This window comes from Oncorhynchus mykiss, chromosome 3, assembly GCF_013265735.2.
Source record: "Oncorhynchus mykiss isolate Arlee chromosome 3, USDA_OmykA_1.1, whole genome shotgun sequence".
In the NCBI taxonomy this organism is placed as follows: domain Eukaryota; kingdom Metazoa; phylum Chordata; class Actinopteri; order Salmoniformes; family Salmonidae; genus Oncorhynchus; species Oncorhynchus mykiss.
In genome coordinates, this window is record NC_048567.1 from 37,535,090 (window position 1) to 37,556,181 (window position 21,092).

General features: G+C 43.7%; 1 protein-coding gene across 1 annotated transcript in view; it reads right to left on the reverse strand.

Annotated features, from left to right (window-relative positions):
• clybl (citrate lyase beta like) overlaps nt 1-21,092 on the reverse strand; it is a 197,818-nt gene that overhangs the window by 91,455 nt on the left and 85,271 nt on the right. Inside the window, exon 2 of the mRNA XM_021596826.2 lies at nt 6,545-6,758. Within this exon, the coding sequence (XP_021452501.2) occupies nt 6,545-6,758 (214 nt within the window). The remainder of the gene's footprint in view (nt 1-6,544; nt 6,759-21,092) is intronic.

A 21,092-nucleotide genomic window follows, 5' to 3' on the forward strand; every position in this document is an offset into this window, starting at 1 on the left:
GGCACTTCAGAATGAATTAAGCAAACTATATACGGTACACTGAAGGCAACACTTCTCAATTCCCACTCGCTGCCACCAGCAGAACTGGAACATAAATAAAATTTACAATAATCAGCTGACACCAAACATTGCATAAAAGACAGTAGCTGTTTTTCTATGTAGCAGATTCAATAATATAGATTAAAGGACAGGGAATTACACCACGCGTTTCCCTACACTATAACATTAACCCAGGGTGGGACTAATTGAATGACTAACAATGACGCTTGCTGGTGGTAATGGAGAGTGGAGTAAAAATGTCAATTGATTTCCGTACGATGTAGTAAATTGGAGTTGTTTTGTCAAAAGTAAAATGTGTCCTATGCCTAATTTTAGAATACTTTTAGTGAAATACTACAGAACAAAAAAAATCTGGGATCCAATGAGAATTATTGGATTTGGTATACGGTATGTACAGTGCATTTGGAAAGTATTCAGACCCATTAACTTTTTCCACATTTTGTTATCTTACAGCCTTTTTCTAAAATTCAATTGTATTTTCCTCTCATCAATCTACACACAATACCCCATAATGACAAAGCAAAAACAGTTTTTTAGAAATGTTTTTTAAATAGATTAACATAAGCATTCAGACCTTTTACTTAATACTTTGTTGAAGCACCTTTGGCAGCGATTACAGAGTCACATCTTCTTGGGTATGACACTGCAAGCTTGGCACACCTGTATTTGGGGTGTTTTTCCACTCTTCTCTGCAGAGCCACTCCTGCGTAGTGTTAGCTGTGTGCTTAGGGTCGTTGTCCTGTTGGAAGGTGAACCTTCGCCCCAGTCTGAGGTCCTGAGTGCTCTGGAGCAGGTTTTCATCAAGGATCTCTCTGTAATTTGCTCCGTTCATCTTTTCCTCGACCTGGACTAGTCTCCCAGTCCCTGCCACTGAAAAACATCCCCACAGCATGAAGCTGCCACCACCATGCCAGTTTTCCTCCAGATGTGGCGCTTGGCATTCAGGCCAAAAAGTTGAATCTTGGTTTCATCAGACACAAGAATTTGGTTTCTCATGTTCTGAGAGTCTGGAGCTCTGTCAGAGTGACCATCAGGTTCTTGGTAACTTCCCTGACCAAGGCCCTTCTCCCCCGATTGCTCAGTTTGGCCGGGCGGCCAGCTTTAGGAAGGGTCTTGGTGGTTCCAAACTTCTTCCATTTAAGAATGATGGAGGCCAATGTGTTCTTGGGGATCTTCAATGCTGCAAAACGTTTTTGGTACCGTTCCCCAGATCTGTGCCTCGACACAATCCTGTCCCGGGGCTCTATGGACAATTAATTTGACCTCATGGCTTGGTTTTTGCTCTGCCATGCACTGTCAACTGTGGAACCTTATATAGATAGGTGTGTGCCTTTCCAAATCCTGTCCAATCAACTGAATTTACCACAGATGGACTCCAATTCCGAGTCTCATAGCAAAGGGTCTGAATACTTAGTTTTTTTTTTTTTATACATTTGCAAACATTTCTAAAAACCTGTTTTCACCTTGTCATTATGGGATGTTGTGTGTAGATTGCTGAGGATTATTCTTTTTTATCCATTTTAGAATAAGGCTGTAACGTAACAAAATGTGGAAAAAGTCAAGGGGTCTGAATACTTTCCGAAGGCACTGTACATATACGCACAAAGGCAGGCTGTCCTTCACCTGAGCTCATTTTAAATGGCATTGCGGGTCGTCACAACAGGACATAAAATGCCTGGCCTGAGAAAAAAAAAAGACAATGTTCAGGATCTCAACACAGGATTTACCCTGTGTTGTTTTAGGAGCTAGAAACACAAACATTTCGCAACACCCGCAATAACATCTGCTAAACAAGTGCATGTGGCCCATAAAATTTTATTTTATTTGAATTCAGCATTCTCTGTGTTAGTCTTGCCAACCTCCATCCTGTGTCACACCTCTGAGAAGCATCATGTAGGTCTGATATCTGATTGGAGGTTAACTTTACAGAAATACTATTGGTCAAAAACTCAAAGGTTTTGAATCCTAACATCTCAGATGCTTATAAAAGGGCCTAAGTTTCATTGTTCTATAAGCTCTATTTTTTAATACATTTGCAAAAATGTCTAAAAACCTGTTTCCGCTTTGTCATTATGGGGTATTGTGTGTAGATTGATGAGGAAATGTTTTTATACAATCCATTTTAGAATAAGTCTAACGTAACAAGTTGTGTAAAAAGGGAACAGGTCTGAATACTTTCCGAATGCACTGTATAAATCCCAAATCTGTCTTTCACTATGTGTTTTCCATATTCACATGGATGACATTACTAAATACTTATGGTGGACAATAATAAGCATTGTTAAGAGTAACATTTGGATGACAAGATGCATTGACTATAAAAAACTTTTTGTTCAAACACTTTTCTTTACAAATCAAAAAGGAACTGTGTGTGTGTGTGTGTGTGTGTGTGAGTGAGTGAGTGAGTGAGTGAGTGAGTGAGTGAGTGAGTGAGTGAGAGTGAGAGAGTGAGAGAGAGAAAATGTATGAGCATTTCAGAGCAAGAGCGCTGGTCACCATATTTGTGTTATGTGGCAGTCACTACCACCACCTGCAGGAGAGTGGATCAGATGACACAGAAAGACAGACACACGCACCATCTCAGAGTTAGTATTTTTCTAACCCATCAAAATGGGCAAGGAAAACAACATCCCTCCACTTTCACATTCCAGTGAGGGAGGTGCTCCCTGCCGGCCAAAGCCCTGTGTGTGTGTGTGTGTGTGTGTGTGTGTGTGTGTGTGTGTGTGTGTGTGTCTATGCGTGTGTGTGTGTCTATGCGTGTGTCTGTCTGTGCATCCGTGCTCGTGTCAGAGCATGTGCCTGCGTGTGTGTGTGTATATATATATATATAAAATATTGTGTGTGTGTGTGTGTGTGTGTGTGAGGTTGCTCCCTTCCGGCGCAGCCACCCTACCATCTGGTGAAGGAAATGGAGTGTGAAGTACAGTATAGTTTTGGACCAGGCTCCATTTCAGAGGCTCAGCAGTTAGTTCATTAGTTCCAAACTTCCAGGGATTACACAGAAAATCTCAACAGAGGGGAGTCAGGAGGGAGGGATGGAGAAGTGAAGGAGATAGGAGGCCAACAGGGGAGAGCGAGATGTCAGGAGGAACGCTAGCCTATAGGGTACGAAGAGAAGGTACGAAGGGGGGGATGAAAGAGACAGGTGTAGCCGTCAGCTCCACTACAGGGTTTCAGCTTGCCCTCCTCCACCTCATCCCCCTCTTCTCCTCCTTCCCACTGATCTTACAGATATGATGATATGCGTAATAGTGTTAGTGCGGTCAGCCTTGTCTTCCCCACACTATTCCCTCCTCCTCCTCCTCTCCTTCTCTCTAGCCTTTTGCTCCTCTCCCCCTCCTCTCCGTTCCTCTCCTCTCAGGGTAGCAGTTAGCAGGCTCTGGGCAGCTCTCTTTCACTCCGTCTGTCAGTCGGGCAACAACAGGGGCAGCGTGGGGGCCTGGCATCGGTTGGCACGGCGACAGGCCCGCTGTGCCGTTGTCATGGTGAAGGTAATCGCAGCGAGGGTTAGCTGCGAGCGTAGTGACTGTAGCTAACAACGTCGACAGAGAGACAAACAGGAAGGCCAGATAGCTTAGCTCTCTGGTGTAACGATGTTACACAATAATAGGTTAGCAGCAAGCTTGGATTCTCAAAGGTGATGATTGTGACAATATATCTTCTGCGGTCTTTCTTCACTCACCACTTAGCGTTTTCACAGATTTAATAGATTCTTTAAAACAATATTAGAGGGAAAAATATCTAAATCATAAATGCATTCAATGGCAGAATGTCATTATCAGTTCTGCAGCATTAATTGGCAGTGTAAAATGGACGCCTGCACGCACACACACGAGAAGTGTAATTTAGCCCCGTAGGAAAATAAAGCGTCCTGTCTGAAGGTATACAACAAAACCCCCCATGGATTTCCAATTGCCACAATGCACAAAGCAGCTGAGAGAGGGGGAAGTGGAAGAGAGGGAGCCGGGGAGAAAAAGGTGCCTTTAATTAAAGAGTTAATAACTCATTTCAACATAGTACTAACCTAGCAAATAAATAATATATCACAGGGTTTGCCGCATTATGGCAGAATTATTTTTAAGCTAACATATGGTCGTGACAATTGACTGAATCCTGCTCCGACTCGGGAGCGCTATTGTGGAGCGTTAGGCCGTCACCAGAACAGAAGGGGGGACAGTAATGGGATTAGTAGGAAGGGGATTCTTGGAATACAATACTATTTTTCCATGGTTGGCTGTGTGTGTGCGCGCGTGTGTACACAATGCCACCTCTCCTCCACCTCCTCCGCACAAAAACATAAAGCTTGTTGTTTCTAAACATTGACATCCTTAACAGGCTCACAGCTGTTTAGCCTGTCAGTCACAATAATCATCTTTCAGTTCATTCTCTTATGACAGAAACCTTCTGAGCCATATCAATCATCTTTATTATCATGACTTAAAAACCTTTTCCCCTTCTCTTCTTTCTTCTCCAACCAATCATGATTTCATAGGGTGGGCAGGGGAGGCCGGCGGGGCCAATGGGGAAGCTGTGTGGGCAGGATGAGAATGCTTTTTAACCTGCTGCATCTGCTGGCTTCCTGCTGGTTGCCCAGTTGGGACTCAGTGGGATGTGGTCACCTTGTTTTAAAGACAGGGGATAGGGGGGCCAGCAGAGGCCTTTGTGGTATTGTAATGGGGTGAAATTAGCTTGTTTTAAGCATCTCTTTTAGGTCATTCTCTCATTCACCACTGATTAAGGCCTGGCAGCACCTGGCTGACCGAGAGAGTGAGCTGGAATTAAGACTTTAGCCAAGGCGGAAGCTGACACACACACTTGGAGATGATTGTGCAAGTGTGTGTGTCGTGCGAGGTACAGTGCCTTGCGAAAGTATTCGGCCCCCTTGAACTTTGCGACCTTTTGCCACATTTCAGGCTTCAAACATAAAGATATAAAACTGTATTTTTTTGTGAAGAATCAACAACAAGTGGGACACAATCATGAAGTGGAACGACATTTATTGGATATTTAAAACTTTTTAACAAAACAAAAACTGAAAAATTGGGCGTGCAAAATTATTCAGCCCCCTTAAGTTAATATTTTGTAGCGCCACCTTTTGCCACAGCTGTAAGTCGCTTGGGGTATGTCTCTATCAGTTTTGCACATCGAGAGACTGACATTTTTTCCCATTCCTCCTTGCAAAACAGCTCGAGCTCAGTGAGGTTGGATGGAGAGCATTTGTGAACAGCAGTTTCCAGTTCTTTCCACAGATTCTCAATTGGATTCAGGTCTGGACTTTGACTTGGCCATTCTAACACCTGGATATGTTTATTTTTGAACCATTCCATTGTAGATTTTGCTTTATGTTTTGGATCATTGTCTTGTTGGAAGACAAATCTCCATCCCAGTCTCAGGTCTTTTGCAGACTCCATCAGGTTTTCTTCCAGAATGGTCCTGTACTTGGCTCCATCCATCTTCCCTGTCCCTGATGAAGAAAAGCAGGCCCAAACCATGATGCTGCCACCACCATGTTTGACAGTGGGGATGGTGTGTTCAGCTGTGTTGCTTTTACGCCAAACATAACGTTTTGCATTGTTGCCAAAAAGTTCAATTTTGGTTTCATCTGACCAGAGCACCTTCTTCCACATGTTTGGTGTGTCTCCCAGGTGGCCTGTGGCAAACTTTAAACAACACTTTTTATGGATATCTTTAAGAAATGGCTTTCTTCTTGCCACTCTTCCATAAAGGCCAGATTTGTGCAATATACGACTGATTGTTGTCCTATGGACAGAGTCTCCCACCTCAGCTGTAGATCTCTGCAGTTCATCCAGAGTGATCATGGGCCTCTTGGCTGCATCTCTGATCAGTCTTCTCCTTGTATGAGCTGAAAGTTTAGAGGGACGGCCAGGTCTTGGTAGATTTGCAGTGGTCTGATACTCCTTCCATTATAATATTATCGCTTGCACAGTGCTCCTTGGGATGTTTAAAGCTTGGGAAATATTTTTGTATCCAAATCCGGCTGTAAACTTCTTCACAACAGTATCTCGGACCTGCCTGGTGTGTTCCTTGTTCTTTATGATGCTCTCTGCGCTTTTAACGGACCTCTGAGACTATCACAGTGCAGGTGCATTTATACGGAGACTTGATTACACACAGGTGGATTGTATTTATCATCATTAGTCATTTAGGTCAACATTGGATCATTCAGAGAACCTCACTGAACTTCTGGAGAGAGTTTGCTGCACTGAAAGTAAAGGGGCTGAATAATTTTGCACGCCCAATTTTTCAGTTTTTGATTTGTTAAAAAAGTTTGAAATATCCAATAAATGTCGTTCCACTTCATGATTGTGTCCCACTTGTTGTTGATTCTTCACAAAAAAATACAGTTGTATATCTTTATGTTTGAAGCCTGAAATGTGGCAAAAGGTCGCAAAGTTCAAGGGAGCCGAATACTTTCGCAAGGCACTGTACAAGTGTGTGTGTGTGTGTGAGTGTCTAATAGTACCTTCTTGCTAAGGGCCACTCCATCCTCACAGTCCAATACGGCACAATCTAGGCCACGCAGCGATGCCAGTTTCCTCAGCTTCCTCTCATCATTGCCGGGGCAGTAGAGCACGGCGCGCCGCGGCACATATCTCAGGTTGGTACAAGCTACGTGATGGCTGTGACATCCACCATGACACCATGGTAAAGCCACAGACAGGAAGCAGCGAGTGTCCCTGTCAAACAAAGGGTCATATAAATGTATAGGCCTATATGTAGAAACACACATGCACAAGTGTATGCTGCAACAATAATTATAAAAGTAAAACAAACATAACCTCACAGTAGGCCAACAATTAAATGCCACGCACTGTTATAACTGCTGTACATGGATGTTTCAACACACTGAAGAAGTGGATGTCATTTTGTGTTCAATCCCCATTGACAATGATCTTGCCCCAGAATTAAGACCCATACAATTAGAAAGGGACATTCCTGAAAGCTCTGGTTTCCTTTCCTAACCCTCGTTGGAAAACCTTAGCTGTTTCTCTTTTGGTCCTCCATTCAAGTGAATGAGCTGTGTTGACCTGGGCTTGGAAAGCCTTTACCAGTGACAAGTTCACAAACATATGCAAATGCTCTCCAGTAGGGCTTAGCACATCCAGCTGAATACACTTATTAAAGACAGTGTGTGTGTGTGTGTGTGTGTGTGTGTGTGCACATGTATGCACGCAAGTGTGTGTGTGTGTGTACTCTAAAGTTTGGACAACACAGCAAATCTTCATAGAATAACCAAAAATCAAAGGCTGGCTCTAGCAAACAGAAGAGACAATACAAACACCACAGAGCCTATGGAGAGACACGCAGTCACTCACATGAAAATAGTAATGTTTAGATTAGCACACATTTAACCAGATACATGTACGCAAAACACACATTCACAATGTAAACACACACACTCTTTTTAGTCAGTCACACAGCAATAATCACAGCTATGACACAGCACACACTCGTCACATCTTAATTATTGTTCTGTCGCACAGGCTGCTCAAACTATTAGCCCTAATGAATGGCCTAAATGATTAGGATCACATATATCTAATTACAGTAGGAAACAGCCTCTCTGCTGTCACTGCAGTCTCCCTAAACCTCCAAGGTCCTCAACAAGGGATCATATTTATAGAAAGCGAGAAGAAAGGGAGAGAAGAGGGGGATATGGTGCTCCTTGTAAAAAGGAAGAGGGACAGAAGCCTTCTCTTTTCTACTCTTTTGTTCTCCTTAAAAGGTGCTAAAGTCCTTTTAATAGCCACTTAAGCCCATCGACCATGCTTATGAATGCCCTGCAGAATCAATTTGAGGGCCTAATCTGGAGCAGGGGGATGATGCAACTAGAGCAGGACAAATAAAGCCAATTCAGGTGGTTTTAGTTCTCTCTTTAGTGGATCTCAGGTACACATACAGTAAGGCTCTCTGTGGGGGTCTCCTCGAACGCTAGTGTGTTTAGATTTAGTAAGTAACAACATCTCACAAAGGACTAAAGGCTAGAGGGCAGAAGGAATATGCAAAAGTAGCAAGCCTGTGTGAGTCATGTTGATTGGAGGGAACAGAGGTAAAGAGGGAGGGTCTTGCTGGATGTCACTTTGGGGGACAAAAAGCTACAGGGCCATATTGACGAAGGAGAATAAAAAAAAGCTCAATTAGAATGAAAAATAAAGAGGGTGTGGGGGATGGAGGAGGGAGGTAGAGGTCAGAAGGGGGGTGAGGGATGGAGGGTGGTGGTTGTTGAGACCCAAATGAAGCCCTCTCCATTCAGCACAGACCGCTCTGGGGTGAATGGTTAAAGAGACATTTTAAGTGCCCACTTGAAAGGCAAATAAATTATAATGTAAGTGAGGGACGCTTACCAGAAGATGTTGGCGGTAATTAAGGAATAGATTTCATAAAAAATGTAAAAAACTACAGAAAGGGGGAAAGAGCAGAGAGAAAAGGAGGGAGAGAAAAGTGAGAGGAGAGAAGAAAGAGGGATAGAGAAGGGGCCCTTTTATGTGGAGTCACCAGAGACCGAAGAGGAGTGGGAGACCAGATCAGCTGACACAGAGGTCAGACACCACACTCAGCATTTCTCAAATCTCTCCCTTTTCTTCTATCTATTGTTCGCTCTCTCTTCCCCCATTTTAGCTCAGTGCAGGAAGGCTGCCGTCGCAGTAACCCGGCAACTGCAAGAGGGAAGAGGGGAAAGGTGAGGTCAGTGTGATAGATGTGAGACCCGTTTCAGGAAACTAGAAGTATGTCGCAAGTCACGACAAGGTTTGCTTTATTTGATGGTCCGATCATATAGGACCATTAAATAAAGCAAACCCTTTTTAGCCCAAGCTGTAGGAGAAAGCGGGAGGTGCACTGGGAAGACCAGTGTTAGTTATCCTCAGCTCAGAGTTTAGACAGTGTGAATTAGCCTACTGGTTTCAATGCAGCGGGTGCTTGATCAATAGTACAGTATGGCACACCTGTGCCTGTGTGTGCAATAGCAGGTTAAAGCATACAGATGTAAAATCTTAATTTGATCAACCTATTGCAAGAAACTGTCCTGAAATGCAGAAATGTATCGATCCCTACAAAAATGTATATTAATTATAATCCACAAAAAAATGCACGTTTCCTGTTGCTGCAGGATTATTTTCCTGCTGTATAAAACTGGCTGAAATGAAGATCAAACAAATCTGTATACCCTAAGCTAACTGAAGTGTTGAATTTGTGACGCTGTGCGGTTTGTTGCAACTTTCTTGCTACCTTACAACTTCATATTTTTTACATTAAAATTTTTAATAACCATTTAATATTTGTATTTTTCCCCCCTCGGTCAACTTCTTTCATTCAACCTTTTCACCACGGATACTTTATCTGGACATGGTTCTACAGGAGCTCCACCAGCCGAAGCTAAGTAGTAACATTAACATATGCCATCTAATTGCAGTCGCTGTACTCTGGAAAAGGAAAACAGGAAAACTAGCACCTTATGGTGAGGATAGCCGTGCTGCAAGCCCAGCTTCAGACGCAATCGTTAGGCAAGGACAATTTAAGTGCAGGAAAGGATGAAACAGCGTTTGTGCCACCAATAAGTAGAGATAGTAGTATAAATCCCCTCACACAGCAGAAAAGTAAATAAAAACAATATGGGGATGAGGTAGGTAGATTGGATGGGCTATTTACAGATGGGCTATTTACAGCTGCAGCGATTGGTTAGCTGTTTAAAGTTAGTGAAGGAAATATAAGTATCCAGTTTCAGCGATTTTTGCAATTTGTTCCAGTCATTGGCAGCAGAGAACTGGAAGGAAAGGCAGCCAAAGGAGGTGTTGGCTTTGGGGATGACCAGTGAGATATACCTGCTGGAGCGAGTGCTACTTGTGGGTGTTGTTATCGTGACCAGTGAGATGAGATAAGGTGGAGCTTTACCTACCATAGACTTACAGCGGGGCAAAAAAGTATTTAGTCAGCCACCAATTGTGCAAGTTCTCCTACTTAAAAAGATGAGAGGCCTGTAATTTTCATCATAGGTACACGTCAACTATGACAGACAAAATGAGAAAAGAAATCCAGAAAATCACATTGTAGGATTTTTAATGAATTTATTTGCAAATTATGGTGGAAAATAAGTATTTGGTCAATAACAAAAGTTTATCTCAATACTTTGTTATATACTGTATGTAGATGACCTGGAGCCAGTGGGTCTTGCAATGAATATGTAGAGAGGACCAGCCGACTAGAGCATACAGGTCGCAGTGGTGGGTGGTATATGGGGCTTTGGTGACAAAACGGATGGGACTGTGATAGACCGCATACAGTTTTCTGAATAGAGTGTTGGAGGCTATTTTGTAAATGACATTGCGGAAGGTTTTTGTTAACATAGTATCCAAAGAAGGGCCAAATGTATACAGAATGTTGTCTGCGTAGAGGTGGATCAGAGAACCACCCACAGCAAGAGCGACATCGTTGATATGTACAGAGAAAAGAGTCGGCCCGAGAATTAAACCCTGTGGTACCCCCATTAGAGACTGCCAGAGGTCCGGACAACATGCCCTCCAATTTGACACACTGAACTCTGAGAAGTAGTTGGTGAACCAGGCTAGGCAGTCATTTGAGAAACCAAGGCTGTTGAGTCTGCCGATAAGAATACGGTGATTGACAGAGTCGAAAGCCTTGGCCAGGTCAAAGAAGATGGCTGCACAGTACTGTCTTTTATCGATGGCGGTTATGATATCGTTTAGTACCTTGAGCGTGGCTGAGGTGCACCTGTGACCAGCTCGGAAACCGGATTGCACAGCGGAGAAGGTACGGTGGGATTCTAAATGGTCAGTGATCTGTTTATTAACTTAGCGTTCGAAGACTTAGGAAGGCAGGGCAGGATGGATATAGTCTATAACAGTTTGGGTCTAGAGTGTCACCCCCTTTGAAGAGGGGGATGACTGAAGCAGCTTTCCAATCTTTAGGGATCTCAGACGATACAAAAGAGAGGTTGAACAGACTGGTAATGTCAGCAGATAATTTTAGAAAGAGAGAGTCCAGATTGTCTAGCCCAGCTGATTTGTACAGGTCCAGGTTTTGCAGCTCTTTCAGAACATCTGCTATCTGGATTTGGGTGAAGGAGAAGCTGAGGAGGCTTGGGCAGGTAGCTGCGGGGGGTGCGGAGCTGTTGGCCGGGGATGGGGTAGCCAGGAGGAAAGCATGGTCAGCCTTAGAGAAAATATGGTGACAGTATTTCCTAGCCTCAGTGCAGTGGGCAGCTGGGAGGAGGTGCTCTTATTCTCCATGGACTTTAGTGTCCCAAAAAATGTGGGAGTTAGAGCTACAAGATGCAAATTTCTGTTTGAAAAAAGCTAGAGACTTTGCTTTCCTGACTGACTGCGTGTATTGGTTCCTGACTTCCCTGAAAAGTTGCATATCGCGGGGACAATTCGATGCTTGTGCAGTCCGCCACAGGATGTTTTTGTGCTGGTCGCGGGCAGTCAGGTCTGGAGTGAACCAAGGGCTATATCTGTTCTTAGTTCTGCATTTTTTGAAAGGGGCATGCATATTTAAGGTGGTGAGGAAATTACTTTTAAAGAATGACAGTTTACAATAGTGACCATGTCCCCCGCGCATCCCAAAGGCGGAGGTTTTGCTAACATTTAAGATGGCAAATTTTAATTTACCCCCCCCAAAATGAATGCGTTACCGTCTTTTGAGCTAATAGTCATGAAATCTATGCAGCCTACTCAATCACGTTTTATAGCTACTGTTTACAGGCATTCTGGGCCGTATATACAGCGTTCCTCACTGAGTTCCCTGAATTTCTATCGGACCTTGTAGTCATGGCAGACAATATTCACATGGAAAAGTCCACAGACCCCCACCAAAAGGCTTTCGAAGCCATCATCAAGTCAGTGGGTTTTGTCCAACATGTTTCCGGACCTACTCACTGCCACAGTCATACTCTGAAACTAGTTTTGTCTCGTAGAATAAATATTGTGGATCTTAATGTTTTTCCTCATAATCTTGGACTATCGGACCACCATCTTATTACAGGAGCTAGTTTGATCATCACGTCATTTCCGGTCACAACTTGCAGACTTGTTTACGTGTTGCTGTGCATTTTGTTGCCAACCTATTTTGCTACCTGACAACTTTACGTTTTTAACTTTTTAATTACCGTTTATATTTTTGTTTTTTCCCTCAACTTTTTCACTCCGGACGCTTTATCTGGACATGGTTCGTCAGGACCTCCAACAGCCGAAGCTAAGTAGTAACATTAACATGATGCCTTCTAATTGCAGTCGCTGTACTCATAATATACAGGAGAACGATCGCCTCACGGCGAGGATAGCTGTGCTACAAGCCCAGCTTCAGACGCAATCGTTAGGGAAGGGTAATTTCAGTGTAGGAAAGGATGAAACAGCGTCCGTGCCACCAGTAAGTACAGATAGTAGTATAAATCCCCTGGCACAGTCCCCGCAGCCAGACAACTTTCTCACGGTTTCTGGAAGGAAATGCTGTAGGAATGCTCAACCGGTGTCGCTCATTCAGCCGACAGAAACTTTCAACCGGTTTTCCCCATTAAGCAGCGAGTCGGAGTCACAGGCCGAGCCTTCTCTTGTCTCTACTCCTCCCGTTACGGGGTCTGAGACGCCGAAGCTTCCCACCATTAGCTCTGACAAATTGAAAACGCTAGTCATTGGCGACTCCATTACCCGCAGTATTAGACTTAAAACGAATCATCCAGTGATCATACACTGTTTACCAGGGGGCAGGGCTACTGACGTTAAGGCTAATCTGAAGATGGTGCTGGCTAAAGCTAAAACTGGCGAGTGTAGAGAGTATAGAGATATTGTTATCCACGTCGGCACCAACGATGTTAGGATGAAACAGTCAGAGATCACCACATAGCTTCTGCGTGTAAATCAGCTAGAAAGATGTGTCGGCATCGAGTAATTGTCTCTGGCCCCCTCCCAGTTAGGGGGAGTGATGAGCTCTACAGCAGTCTCACAACTCAATCGCTGGTTGAAAACTGTTTTCTGCCCCTCCCAAAAGATAGAATTTGTAGATAATTGGCCCTCTTTCTGGGACTCACCCACAAACAGGACCAAGCCTGACCTGCTGAGGAGTGACGGACTCCATCCTAGCTGGAGGGGTGCTCTCATCTTATCTACCAACATAGACAGGGCTCTAACTCCTCTAGCTCCACAATGAAATAGGGTGCAGGCCAGGCAGCAGGCTGTTAGCCAGCCTGCCAGCATAGTGGAGTCTGCCACTAGCACAGTCAGTGTAGTCAGCTCAGCTATCACCATTGAGACCGTGTCTGTGCCTCGACCTAGGTTGGGCAAAACTAAACATGGCGGTGTTCGCCTTAGCAATCTCACTAGGATAAAGACCTCCTCCATTCCTGTCATTATTGAAAGAGATCATGATACCTCACATCTCAAAATAGGGCTACTTAATGTTAGATCCCTTACTTCAAAGGCAATTATAGTCAATTAACTAATCATAATCTTGATGTGATTGGCCTGACTGAAACATGGCTTAGTCCGGTGTTCCTCAAGGTTCCGTTTTAGGACCACTATTGTTTTCACTATATATTTTACCTCTTGGGGATGTCATTCAGTAACATAATATTAACTTTCCCTGCTATGCGGACGATACACAGCTGTACATTTCGATGAAGCATGGTGAAGCCTCAAAATTGCCCTCCCTGGAAGCCTGTGTTTCAGACATAAGGAAGTGGGTGGTGGCAAAAGTTTTACTTTTAATCTCAGACAAAACGGGGAGTTGCTAGATCTAGGTCCCAAGAAACAAAGAGATCTTCTGTTGAATCTGACAATTCATCTTGATGGTTGTACAGTTGTCACAAATAAATCAGCGAAGGACATTGGCATTACTCTGGACCCTGATCTCTCTTTTGACAAACATATCAAGAATATTTCAAGGCCAGCTTTTTTCCATCTTCGTAACATTGCAAAAATCAGAAACTTTGTCAAAAAATGTGGCAGAAAAGGTAATCAATGCTTTTATCACTTCTAGATTACTGCAATGCTCTACTTTCCGGCTACCTGGATAATGCACTAAATAAACCTCACTTAGTGCTAAACATGGCTGATGGATTCTAGTCAAGATTCTAAGACTATGATCATAGTACTCCTAGTAGTACTATCCTCTCTACTACACTGGTACTATCCTATCCTCTCCTCTCTACTACACTGGCTCCTATTAAGGCTATGGCTGATTTCAAGGTTTTACTGCTAACCTACAAAGAATTACATGGGCTCGCTCCTACCGATCTCTCCGATTTGGTCCTGCCGTACATACCTACACGTACGCTACGGTCAGAAGACACAAGCCTCCTTATTGTCCCTCGAATTTCTAAGCAAACAGTTGGAGATAGGGCTTTCTCCTATAGAGCTCAATTTTTATTGAATGGTCTGCTTATCCATGTGAGAGACTCGGTCTCGACCTTTACATCTTTATTAAAGACTCATCTCTTCAGTAGGTCCTATGATTGAGTGTTGTGAGGCCCAGGAGTGTGAAGGTGAACGGAAAGGCACTGGAGCAACAAACCACCCTTTCTGTCTCTGCCTGGTCGGTTCCCTCTTTTCACTGCGATTCTCTGCCTCTGACCCTATTCCGGGGGCTGAGTCACTGGCTTACTAGTGTTCTTCCATGCCATATCTAGGAGATGTGCGTCACTTGAGTGGGTTGAGTCACTGACGTGATCTTCCTGTCCGGGTTGGCGCCCCATCAAGTTTGTGCCGTGGGGAAGATCTTCATGGGCTATACTCAGCCTTGTCTCAGGGTAGCAAGTTGGTGGTTTGAAGATATCCCTCTAGCGGTGTGGGGGCTGTGCTTTGGCAAAGTAGGTGGGGTTATATCCTGCCTGGTTGGACCTGTCCGGGACAGGGTCACAGTGTCTCCCGACCCCTCCTGTCTCAGCCCCTAGTATCTATGCTGCAGTAGTTTATGTGTTGGGGGTCTAGGGTCAGTCTGTTACATCTGGAGTATTTATCATGTCTTATCCAATGTCCTGAGTGAATTTAAGTATGCTCCCTCTAATTATCTCTCTCCTCCCAGAGGACCTGAGCCATGGGACCATGCCTCAGGACTACCTGGCCTGATGACTCCTTGCTGTCCCCAGTCCACCTGGTCGTGCTGCTGCTCCAGTTTCAACTGTTCTGCCTGTGGCTATGGAACCCTGACCTGTTCACCGGACGTGCTACCTTGTCCCGTAACTGCCATTTTTGACTTTCTCTCTCTACCGCACCTGCAGTCTCGAACTCTGAATGCTATGAAAAGCCAACTGACATTTACTCCTGAGGTGCTGACCTGTTGCACCCTCAACAACTACTGTGATTATTATTATTTGACTCTGCTGTTTCAGGGAGTGTTTCAGAGAGCGTTTGACAGTGATGAGGGGAGGTCATTTGGTCGCAGACCCATTACGGATGCTGATTATTATTATTTGACTCATCTGTTCTCAGTGATCAATGCCTCATTGCCTGCATCCGTAATGGGTCTGCGACCAAATTACCACCCCTCATCACTGTCAAACGCTCCCTGAAACACTTCTGCGAGCAGGCCTTTCTAATCGACCTGGCCAGGGTATCCTGGAATGACATTGACCTCATCCCATCAGTAGATGATGCCTGGCTATTCTTTAAAAGTGCCTTCCTCACCATCTTAAATAAGCATGCCCCTCTCTAAAAATGTTGAACTAGGAATAGATTTAGTCCTTGGTTCACTCCAGACCTGTCTGCCCTTGACCAGCACAAAAACATCCTGTGGCGTTCTGTATGAGCATCGAATAGCCCCCGTGATATGCAACTTTTCAGGGAAGTTAGGAACAAATATACACAGGCAGTTAGAAAAGCTAAGCCAAGCTTTTTCAAACAGAAATTTGCATCCTGTAGTACTAACTCAAAAAAGTTCTGGGACACTGTAAAGTCCATGGAGAATAAGAGCACCTCCTCCCAGCTGCACACTGCTCTGAGGCTAGGAAACATTGTCACTACCGATAAATCCACTATAATTGAGAATTTCAATAAGCATTTCTCTACGGCTTGCCATGCTTTCCACATGGCTACCCCTACCCTGGTCAACTGCCCGGCACCCTCCACAGCAACCTGCCAAAGCACCCACCATTTCTCCTTTACCCAAATCCAGATAGCCGATGTTCTGAAAGAGCTGCAAAATCTGGACCCCTACAAATCAGCCGGGCTAGACAATCTGGACCCTCTCTTTCTAAAATTATCTGCCGAAATTGTTGCAACCCCTATTACTAGCCTGTTCAACCTCTCTTTCGTATCGTCTGAGATTCCCAAAGATTGGAAAGATGCCGCGGTCACCCCCCTCTTCAAAGGGGGTGACACTTTAGACCCAAACTGCTACAGACCTATATCTATCCTACCCTGTCTTTCTAAGGTCTTCGAAAGCCAAGTTAACAAACAGATTACTAACCATTTCGAATTCCACCATACCTTCTCCGCTATGCAATCTGGTTTCAGATCTGGTCATGAGTGCACCTCAGAGGTTGTAAACGACATCATAACCGCCATCGATAAGAGACATTACTGTGCAGCCGTATTCATTTACCTGGCCAAGGCTTTCGACTCTGTCAATCACAACATTCTTATTGGCAGACTCGACAGCCATGGTTTCTCAAATGATTGCCTCGCCTGGTTTACCAACTACTTCCCTGATAGAGTTCAGTGTGTCAAATCGGAGGGCCTGTTGTCTGGACCTCAGTCTGACAGTCTCTATGGGTGTGCCACAGGGTTCAATTCTCGGGATGACTCTCTTTTCTGTATATATCAATGATGTTGCTCTTGCTGCTGGTGATTCTCTGATCCACCTCTACGCAGACGACACCATTCTGTATACTTCTGGCCCCTCCTTGGACACTGTGTTAACTAACCTCCAGACGAACTTCAATGCCATACAACTCTCCTTCCGTGGCCTCCAACTGCTCTTAAAACACAAGTAAAACTAAATGCATGCTTTTCAATCGATCGCTGCCCTCACCTACTCGCCCATCCAGCATCACTACTCTGGACGGCTCTGACTTAGAATACGTGGACAACTACAAATACCTGGGTGTCTGGTTAGACTGTAAACTCTCCTTCCAGACTCACATTAAGCATCTCCAATCCAAAATTAAATCTAGAATCAGCTTCCTATATCGCAACAAAGCATCCTTCACTCATGCTGCCAAACATACCCTCGTAAATCTGACCATCCTACCGATCCTCGACTTTGGTGATGTCATCTATAAAATAGCCTCCAACACTCTAATCAACAAACTGGATGCAGTCTATCACAGTGCCATCCGTTTTGTCACCAAAGCCCCATACACTACCCACCATTGCGACCTGTATGCTCTCGTTGGTTGGCCCTCGCTTCATACTCATCGCCAAACCCACTGGCTACAGGTTATCTACAAGTCTCTGCTAGGTAAATCCCCGCCTTATCTCAGCTCACTGGTCACCATAGCAGCACCCACTCGTAGCACGCGCTCCAGCAGGTATATCTCACTGGTCACCCCAAAGGCAATTACTCCTTTGGTCATCTTTCCTTCCAGTTCTCTGCTGCCCATGACTGGAACAAATTGCAAAAATCTCTGAAGCTGGAAACTCACATCTCCCTCACTAGCTTTAAGCACCAGCTGTCAGAGCAGTTTACATATCACTGCACCTGTACTTAGCCTATCTGTAAACAGCCCATCTATCTACCTACCTCATCCCCATACTGGTATTTATTTATTTATTTTGCTCCTTTGCACCCCAGTATCTCTACCTGCACATTCATCTTCATCTACCATTCCGGTGTTTAATTGCTATATTGTAATTACTTCGCCACCATGGCCTATTTATTTCCTTAACTTACCTCATTTGCACTCACTGTATATAGACTTTTTGTTTACTTTTCTTCTACTGTATTATTGACTGTATGTTTTGTTTATTCCATGTGTAACTCTGTGTTGTATGTGTCGAATTGCTACGCTTTATCTTGGCCAGGTCGCAGTTGCAAATGAGAACTTGTTCTCAACTAGCCTACCTGGTTAAATGAAGGTGAAATAAAAAAAATAAAAAAAAATAAAAAAATCTATGAGCGTTTGAAAATCTTGGCCATGTTCTGTTATAATCTCCACCCGGCATAGCAAGAAGAGGACTGGCCACACCTCAGAGCCTGGATCCTCTATAGGTTAGTTCCTAGGTTCCTGCCTTTCTAGGGAATTTTTCCTAGTCACCGTGCTTCTACACCTGCATTGCTTGCTCTTTGGGGTTTTAGGCTGGGTTTCTGTATAGCACTTTGTGACATTGCCTGGTGTAAAAAGGGCTTCACAAATAGATTTGATTGATTGATTGATCAGTTTACTACTGCACTGTTGAGTAAATTATTGTGGGATATGTCTTACTACTACTACAGTATATTACCTTGGAGGGCTTAAGGATGAATGAAAAACGGGATTGTTTAGAGAGGAATTTACTCGAATGCATGCACATACACATGCACACAAAGAGCCAAAACCACCATGTCTTATACAGTTGAAGTTGGAAATTTACATACACTTTAGCCAAATACATTTAAACTCAGTTTTTTCACAATTCCTGACATTTAATCCTAGAAAAAATGTCATGTTTTAGGTCAATTAGGATTACCACTTTATTTTAATAATGTGAAATGTCAGAATATAATTATTTATTTAAGCTTTTATTTCTTTCATCACATTCCCAGTGGGTCAGAAGTTTACATAAACTCAATTAGTATTTGGTAGCATTGTCTGTAAATTGTTTAACTTGGAGCAAACGATTCGGGTAGCCTTCCACAAGCTTCCCACAATAAGTTGGGTGAATTTTGGCCAATTCCTCCTGACAGAGATGGTGTAACGGTCTCAAATTTGCAGGCCTCCTTGCTCGAACACACTTATTCAGATCTGCCCACACATTTTCTATAGGACTCAGGTCAGGGCTTTGTGATGGCCACTCCAATACCTTGACTTTGTTGTCCTTAAGCTATTTTGCCACAACTTTGGAAGTATGCTTGGGGTCATTGTCCATTTGGAAGACACATTTGCGACCAAACTTTAACTTCCTGACTGTCTTGAGATGTTGTTTCAATATATCCACATAATTTTCCGTCCTCATGATGCCATCTATTTTGTGAAGTACACCAGTCCCTCCTGCAGCAAAGCACCCCCACAACATGATGCTGCCACTCCCGTGCTTCACAGATGGGATGGTGTTCTTCGGCTTGCAAGCATCCCCCTTTTTCCTCCAAACATAACGATGGTCATTACGGCCAAACTGTTTTATTTATTTTTTCATCAGACCTGAGGACATTTCTCCAAAAAGCACGATCTTTGTCCCCATGTGCAGTTGCTAACCGTAGTCTGGCTTTTATATGGCGGTTTTGGAGCAGTGGCTTCTTCCTTGCTGAGCGGCTTTTCAGATTACGTCGATATAGGACTAGTTTTACTGTGGTTATAGATACTTTTGTACCTGTTTCCTCCAGCATCTTCACAAGGTCATTTGCTGTTGTTCTGCGATTTACAATTTTCACACCAAAGTACGATCATCTCTAGGAGACAGAATGCGTCTCCTTCCTGAGCGGTATGACAGTTGCGTGGTCCCATGGTGTTTATACTTGCATACTATTGTTGAACGTGGTACCTTCAGGCATTTGGAAATTGCTCCCAAGGATGAACCAGACTTGTGGAGGTCTGGAATTTTTTTCTGAGGTCTTGGCTGATTTCTTTTGATTTTCCCATGATGTCAAGCAAAGAGGCACTGAATTTGAAGGTAGGGCTTGCAATAGATCCACAGGTACACCTCCAATTGACTCAAATTACATCAATTAGCCTATGAGAAGCTTCTAAAGCCATGACACAATTTGATGGAATTTTCCAAGATGTTTAAAGGCACAGTCAACATCGTGTATGTAAACTTCTGACCCACTGGAATTGTAATACAGTGAATTAATCTGTCTGTAAACAATTGTTGGAAAAATTACTTGTGTCATGCACAAAGTATGTCCTAACCGACTTGCCAAAACGATAGCTTGTTAACAAGAAATTTGTGGAGTGGTTGAAAAATGAGTTTTAATGACTCCAACCTAAGTGTATGTAAACTTCCGACTTCAACTGTATGTCTGCTCAAATCCACAGAAACTTCATTCTCCACCACAACAACAAATATGCTGGGAAACTCTTACAATACCATTATCAGCTGTGTTCAACATCAGGGAAAGTACTGCCAAGACCTACCATTGGCTTTACATGTCAGCCTTGGATAATGATCTGTCATTGTTTTCTAGCCATTTATGCCTTTTGATGTGTACTATGGCAGCTAAAAGCTGAATTACAGTAACACATAAAATTAACACATTTCAATGAATAAGATGAGACGCAACAATATCAAAACGTCAGAGTTGAGGCAAGAAATGTATGTAGAACCGTCTGAGAGGTGGAGGGAGTAGGGAGCATCTTAGTCACAGTCACAGCCAGGGAGGTTGTGGGTTGAGGGTTTAAATGTTACATGTTCAACTGTTCGATAGTTTTTTCAAGCAAAGAATACCTGTGGAAAGGACATTACATGCTGAAGTTGTATAAAATACCAATACATTTACATTGTGATATGCCTAGTTGACAATAGTCTGACATTTGCCATGGGTGGAAAGAAACTTTTACTTTAAGTTGAGAAGGTGGGCAAAACTAAGTTCCACCATTCACACCCTACTACAACAACCTGCTTTAACAAACCAGTGATTGAAACAGTAAGCAAACACTTAAAGACATGCTCCGGCGACTCCTAAGTATAAATTAAACCTCCGCTTTGGGCTGGATGTGTTAATGTGTAGTTCATACATGCATAATCTATGAGCAGAATTACTGTCTCATCTCAATTAGCCACGACATCACTAGTTTCGTTTTTCTGGAAGCTGTGCTGTGCCATTTTCCCCCACGTGGACCAGGGCCCTAGCAATTCAAGTTCTAGCCAATGAGCATCAGCCCCTCCCCATTTGAGTGACAGCTAGCAAGATATGCACACACAGCA